General features: G+C 41.3%; 1 protein-coding gene across 1 annotated transcript; it reads right to left on the reverse strand.

The window, feature by feature from the left end:
* Nucleotides 1-1,188: 1,188 nt before the first annotated feature.
* LOC139210945 (D(1)-like dopamine receptor) lies at nucleotides 1,189-2,688 on the reverse strand. Its single transcript, XM_070841160.1, has one exon. The coding sequence runs from the start codon at nucleotides 2,686-2,688 to the stop codon at nucleotides 1,189-1,191; it is 1,500 nt and encodes a 499-aa protein (XP_070697261.1).
* Nucleotides 2,689-7,530: the final 4,842 nt, after the last annotated feature.

Raw genomic sequence — 7,530 nt, forward strand, 5'->3', positions numbered from 1 at the left:
AGAAACCATATTTTACATTTTACATGTTACATTAGTACAGAAACTGAAGTATAACATTCAGGGGTTCAGTGTATTAAATTTGAGTTCAGTTACATTTCAGTTCTCTAGTCAGTTCAGACTTTCAGTTCCTAGAAATCATCATTTAATCTCCAACCTTTCTGTCTGAAGTAGGTTGAAGAACTAGTCCTGGGCCGATGCAAAAACTTTCAGATTGATATTAAACCTTAAACCGGACTGGGTGTTAATACCAGATTTTATCACTAGGTGTCACACGTGACTCAGCCGCTCCCAAGTGGAACATAACGAAAGTCGACGAATGTGAGTGCACCATGATCAGGACAACTGAACAAACCATTCAACTTAACTTTTCTTCTTGTAAAGTTTAACATCAAAATAAAAACAAATGTTGAATTAGACCAACAAGATGCAATTAGCATGGTCATGAAAAAAAAAAGTTAAAAGTCAGCGTCACGTCTACCCAGCTGATCTTTGCTTTGAGCCTCAGAGGCTAACGTACTACTTTAAGTGTCTGTCTTGTGTATACAGCATCTGTTCAGGTGTCAATGTTGGATTTTACCTAATAAAACACCATAAGGAGCTCAATTCAGCCCTTTTATCTGCTTTAGCTTTTAGGTTTTATTCAACAAAATCCATTGTTCCAATGCTGTGTACACAGGACAGACACTAACAACAAAGATAGGTAACTTTACTCGGACAGTAGTGGCTCTGTTTATAGCCTAAACTTAACATAATGCTGTGTTACTCACGTTGTCATATTACTTATCATTAATGCAATGGATTTAGCGCCATCTGCCTTAACGGAGTGGAAAAACCAGAAACTGACCCAACCCCGCTGATAACTTAATAAATCTTTTTCCATGTAGATAAGTACAAACACAAAAATTAAACAACACAATCCAGCAGTTACAGAGGAAAAAAATCAATAAATTTTCATATTGGCATTTTATCTGAAGCTTAGAATGGATGTTGACGTCTCTCTCATGTTTCGACGTCTCTCAGGCTTTGAGGGGTTGTAAGGTCTTCAAAGTCCTTTATTATTTCAAAAGATTCAAAACACCATAGAGAACAAGTTTAATCACACTTAAGTTTAAGCTTTAATTTTGAAGGCAGCATAGCCTAACTCCCTGTTTAGTTATGGCTTCCAGTCCACTCGGTGCAGTTTCCATCCTATCCATCCTGGTGGATTTGTCCTGGTATTAGAGCATCACTTTCAAGCCCTGCCGCTGAGGTGAACGGCGTGATTGTCTCCAAGGAGATTTCCGGGTCATCCTCCAGTTGGACCGTGGCAGGAAGCAGCAGCAGTCGGTTGTGGCCCCGGGAGCCATTGGAGATGATCGACTCCTCGTCAAACTGAGCGCTCATGTCCTGCAGATGGTCCGAGCTGATGGTGCAAGGATGTTGCTGGGGCTGTGCAGGGATCAGCGCCTCCTTGTGGAGTGTCGTGTCATGGTGGTACGAAACAAGCTCATCGCTGAAGTTCACAGCTTCCACAGTGTTGTTTGAGCAGATGTGGTTGCAACCGAGAATGGTGGCGAAGGCCCGGCGGAAGTCTGCGTTGAAGGCGTAAATGACTGGGTTGAGGGAAGAGTTGGCCCAGCCGAACCAGACAAAGACAGTGAAGGTGGTGTCGCTGACACAGGGTGGGTCACAGAATGGGACCGTGCAGTTGAGGACGAAGAATGGCAGCCAGCAAAAGACAAACACCCCCATGATAATGGAAAGTGTCTTTAGGACTTTGGTTTCCTTCCTAAATGATGACTTTAATGATGCCTCATCGTTGGGCCTGTGTTGCTGCTGCTGGTTCCGGTTCACACTGTGGCCTTGGTTCTGTGCCTGCTCCGCCGCCCTCTCCAAAGACGTGATCCGGCGGATTTGGGTCTGAGCAATCCTGTAGATCCTCGTATATGTTGCAATCATGATCACCACCGGGATGTAGAAGCTGATGAGGGAGGAGGAGATGGCGTAGGTTTTATTCAGGTTGGCGACACAACTCTTGGAGACTGTGCTGGCGTTGAGGTTGCTGCTGTTAATAAAGTTCCTGCCGCTGGAGGCCATCATTTCCACCACCTCTGCCCTCACCTCTTCTTCTTCTTCTTCTTCCTCTCCAGCCTGGTGCCAGTTCAGCTGCACTGGGATGAAGGAGATCAGAATCGATAGTGTCCACGCCACCCCGATCATGACAAACGCCACCCGGTGAGTCATCTTTCGCTCATACTTGAACGGGCTGGCGATGGCCCAGTAGCGGTCCACACTGATTATGCACAGGTTCAAGATGGAGGCAGTGGAGCACATAATGTCAAAGGCTATCCAGACCCCGCAAAAACGTCCGAACAGCCACGTGCCAGTCACCTCTGTGATGGCCTCCCAGGGCATCACCAGCACGGCCACAAACAGGTCAGACACAGCCAAAGAGATGACAAAGAAGTTGGTGACTTTGGAGCGCAGGTGGCGGAATCTGACCACGGCGGCGCACACCAGCATGTTTCCGAGCAGCGTGGACACGATGAGCAGGAAGAGGACGCAGCCGATGAGGACGCGTAGTCCACCGCTCCCTCCACCGCTGCCTCCGTCCTCTTCTTCGTCGTCGTCCTCCTCTTCCTCGCCGGCCGTCCCATCCAGCTCCGACAGAACTTGGGTGAAATTACTCCACGTCGTATAGTTTTCCATTTTCTTTCCTCAGAAAAAGAGCGATTACACGTGGCAACCGGCAATTAATACCCACACGTAAAACTGCTTTTCTTCTTTCCAGCAGCTCCAGACACACAAACCATCCTCTGACCTCCCAGTGAAGAATAACAACAGTACCCTAATAATGAAAAGGTGGCTGTCTTTAATAAAATTCCTGTTTGAGTTTAGCTTGCAAGCGTCTTTATAAAAGAAGATCCTGACTCCGGACGTCAGAAGCGCAAAGCAATGTCCAGAAGAGCGCTGCGCAAGTATTTATCCTCACAACTGTAAATGTTTTTAAAGATTAAAAAAAAAAACAGAACTGTGACAATAAATTAATAGCGGTGAGACTATAAAATCCCGTCGAAGGTCAGTGTCTTCACAAAGGGGGGAAAGGTCTCAGTCCCGGTTTTTCGTCTGACTCACAGTGGACTCACCTCTCTTGAGTGTGACGTGCTCCGTCTCCCAGTCAGGTGGAAGCTGCTGCGGGGCAAAGCACCTCCTCACAGGTAATAGATTACTGTCACCAGTTCAGTGTAGAGCCTATCAGTCTCAGATACTATCAAACGATTCATGTCCGAGGATAGCACTGATGGCACTGTTGCTTTCGTGTGCCTCTCTAAGAAATAAACAAGAAAAACAAAAAAAAAAAAAAGGAGATGAATATGCCTGTTTAAAGGGGAAGTTTGTTTATGTATTTTTAAAATTTAATCTTGTGGTCAGAAAAGGAGCGAGATAACAGTGAGGTTTTCTTCATTAGGGTAATCTGGCACCACTCCTTTACGCTTTAGGTAATAAGACAATATTAATAAGACAGACTGATTACCATTATAACATTAGTGCACTAATATTTTTCAAGATCATTATTAACTCTGAAATAAACCAGCAGACAGAAAGTATCATTTATTTTCTTAAGCAGCTGGCTAGAAGGCAGAACCACATACTTTCTTTTATTGTAAATCTTCATCATGTTATGATGCGTTCTACTCTGGTGTGATTTAATTGTATTTTATGTCACAAACAGACTAGAATAACAATGAGATGATGGACATTGTTGCCCTCAGTCAACATTTGTGAACCTGCAGCAGAACGTGACATGTAACCACAGTGTCCATATCCATCTAAAATGAGTCATATATTCCTATTCTGTGTGTCCTTGAATGCCAGTGGTTCAATCCCCGCTCCAATATTATTGCCCCTCACAGATCAATGCAGTCATGTAGAAGCATCCATTCAATTGTAAAGAATTAAGACCAAAGTATATTTTACAGTACCTCTCAGTTATGTAAAACTAAATTATCATCTCTAAGTGCCTGCGTTATGTGAGAGCCACAAGGTTCCATCCTGGGACCCTTGTTGCTAAGTGCGTCATTGATCTTCCATTTGTGTGTGATGGTGTGAAGACCCTGATAGATGCAAACTGCATGGTCTCATACGCACACGGCAAATACCCTGAACAAAATGCAAATCTGGCATTAGTTGCAAAGTGGCTCAGTTACTCATGTCAGATTCTGAATACTGAGAAAATAGACAGACTTCCATATTTTCCCCCATGAAGGGTTAGGGTTACACATGGATTATTAGTAATCCATCTTGTCAGGATTAATTTGACATTGTGATGTTATAAAGTTATGATGTTGAATGTACTATTTTGAGTATGTGGGTGAGTGTGCATATGCCCGTATCAATATTAGTAGGCTGTTATTTTGTAGTAAAAATCATTGGGTTCTGTGTGTCATATTTTTTCTCCTGCCCAGATACTACAGATAGAAATTAGCTAGCAGATAAATCTGGTACTAAGCATCTCTTCTCATTGTTTGAGATTAATGTATTTTGTGCATGGTCCCTGATATAAACAAGTTAAAAATTATTATGATATTGTTGTAATGACAGAAATATGTCCTTTTCCAGTAATCATTAATAGCTAATTCTCGTTTAAAACTCCATAAAAGAATAATTAATGGCTCACTAATATTAGACGCATTACTAAAAATGGGCAGCTCTACTTGACAGAAAAAAACATTTAATCAAATTACTAATTGATCTGCATGTAATGAGTTTACATCTCTTTGAAAGCACGTGCTGCTTGTACACTTTGGAACAGTTACCATCACATTATTTACGTTACAGACTGCAAAGAGGCCCTCTGCTGGTTGGAGCTGTTTACTACCAAACTGCTGAGAGAAAAGAACTGAGGGATGGATCTTCTCTCTCCCTTTACCTCTCTTTAAGTACTTAAACCAAAAAGCATCTCAGTTTTGCATTTCTGGTTTCATCTAGTATAGCATATGGTATTAGCAGTAGTATTATCTCTTTTTTGCACCCAACTGTTCACTATGAGAAGTCATATAAAGTATTCTCCACAAGCTCCAGCAGAGTTTGAGAGAAGAAAACATTTCTGTAATTTTGTAACATCATCAGAAAATGGTTCAGTTCAGGTTTAGGTGTCAATTGCACTGAATAAAAGAGTGAAGGCGTCTTTTCATTCTAACATTTAACACAAAAGGAAAAATCCATCAGCGAGGACACTTTATACAGGAGCCTTCCGGAGTGAGCACTAATGAAGCAGTCCTGGCAGTCTCAGATCAGGAGAGCATGTTTTTCTAAAACATTTTTGCAAGGAAATGTGTTAGTAGTCCTTGCAATTAATATATGTATTAAGTCCAACAGTGTCAGAACCAGAAAGTCATGAATTTATACCACATTTATTGAGGTGAAGGGCAAAGTCTACTTTGAGGAAACAATGCCACGGCATTTCTTTTCATCGCCCAGAGTTAAAAAGGCTTTTATTGTTTTGGCTACCTATCACAATGTCACCTCATTTGCATGTTAAACACTGACCTTGGCTTCATTTCCGCGCTAGGGAGTCATATATGTTAACTCTGAAAACATTCAGTAAACTTTTCACAACTTCTTGAAAACTTTCTGTGAAAAGAAGGAAGGCACTCTCACTTAAGCTGAACATCTCAATAGTATAGCTGTCTTGAATGATCACCCTGAATGATTTGAATTGACTTCAACTGCAAAATGCTGCTTGTTATTAGAAACCTCTGAACACCTTCCTGTTATTCTCCTTTATCTGGTTAGCTGCATCTTCTCCTCTGTAATTAATATAGACCTAATATAGATTCAATCTGGATTCAAAATAGATCGAGTAACAGTATAACTGTTTGAAGCTACATTAACCTAAAGTCTGGGTTCAAGGCCTGTTTCACAATAACCAAGATGATGAAGGTGAATGTGGATGTAGAATTATTGCAATACACCTTTTTCACAGCAGACATTATGACTTGCAGGCACAGCACAGATCTAACCACTAGATGGCGAAACCTGTCTTCTGTTTGTTCAATTTGCTCTTCAAAGTGCTGCTTGAGAGTTAAGACTTGGTTTTAGAGTTTAGAGTTAGGTATTGATTAGGAAATGGATAATGTAGTGTAAAGGCCATTACAATTACAGAAATATAAGCATTTGTGTCTGTCTGACCTTTTGTTACTATTTATATTTTTGTAAAAATGCACCAGTATGTCAACATACAAAAGACGCTGGGCACTTTTGAGGTGATCTTTTGTAATCAAAGAACAGAAGAAAGATGTCCCATAATGCTTTTACAATGGGAGATAACCCACTGACCCATCCTGATGTAGAACTTGCTTTGTCTGACCTTGAGAGGAGACTTTTGCTGTGAATAGATAAAAGGCAAACATGGACAAAAGGTCTCCATACTCCTCACACCTGGTATTCTAATATTGATGGACTTACTCATCAAGACTGCAACTGTGATGTGTCTGATGACAATCAGTTCATGCTGGAAATGCCACAAAAAAGGACTCAGGCATTGCTCGGAGTTGTTGGGCAAACCATCCAGAAGCATTATCCTCCTCTAAATTGAGTGAGCACATGGCCACATATGTCCAAGATCCTCAACTTAAGGTACAAGTAAATGGATGGCTTCCTTGGCAAGTACATCAGGTTGTATCAACAGCATTATAGGCTGCATGAAGGCACATTACAGCTGCTTAAGTTAAGTTAAGTTCCTGTGGCCGTGGAACAAGGACAGCTGTCTGCATTTAAAGGAAGGAACCTTGATGAAATCAAAACTAATCCACAAGATGAAATAGCCTGTAGTTAAACTAGAAAACATTATGAATAAAAAGTTTTAGTGTCCATGTTGAAATTTTGGAGGTACAGGTGCTGGGACGTTTCAGGTTGGTAGCGCTGGTGTTCTAGATGATCGCTGTGGTGTTGTGATTGGTTGCTAGGTGGTAGCTATTGTGTTTTAGATGGTAGCTAGGGTGGTTCTAGGCAGTTGCTAAGGTGCTGCTAAGCGGTAGTTATGGTTTTGTAGGTGTAGCAGTGATGTATATCTTTAACTTTGCTTATGTCATTTATTTATTTATTTTTTTTATTTCCAATCCCTTTACCGAATACATTTCTTTACAATACCACAGGAGCGTATTCTGTGGGTTTCCCTCATGTGTTTTAATAGGTATGTCAGATGAAAAGATGCCACTGTTCAGGGAGGTCTCTTGCAAATCGCACACAATTAAAGAATAATTGTTTTAAAAAGTTTTCACTTTTTGCTTATGAAAGGGTTAGCCTACTCTGGTGTCTGGAAACCACAAGAGTGATAGAGAACAGGGGAATGGAGGATTGAGACAGTACCCCATCGACCACCTAGAAAACACTAGCAACCATGTAAATACTTTTGCTAGTTCTATTACAGGTTGTTCTACTACTGCTTTTCATTTATCTATATTTTCCCTGTTTGTACTGCTGCTACTGTCAGGAACTGTTGTCATTATAGTCTAATTACAGGTTGATCATGTCACACAAAGGACATGA

This window comes from Pempheris klunzingeri, chromosome 12 (assembly GCF_042242105.1).
Source record: "Pempheris klunzingeri isolate RE-2024b chromosome 12, fPemKlu1.hap1, whole genome shotgun sequence".
Lineage (NCBI taxonomy): Eukaryota > Metazoa > Chordata > Actinopteri > Acropomatiformes > Pempheridae > Pempheris > Pempheris klunzingeri.

Excerpts from the sequence above, each read along its gene's own strand:
- LOC139210945 (XM_070841160.1), bottom strand. The coding sequence starts at position 2,688 with ATGGAAAACTATACGACGTGGAGTAATTTCACCCAAGTTCTGTCGGAG.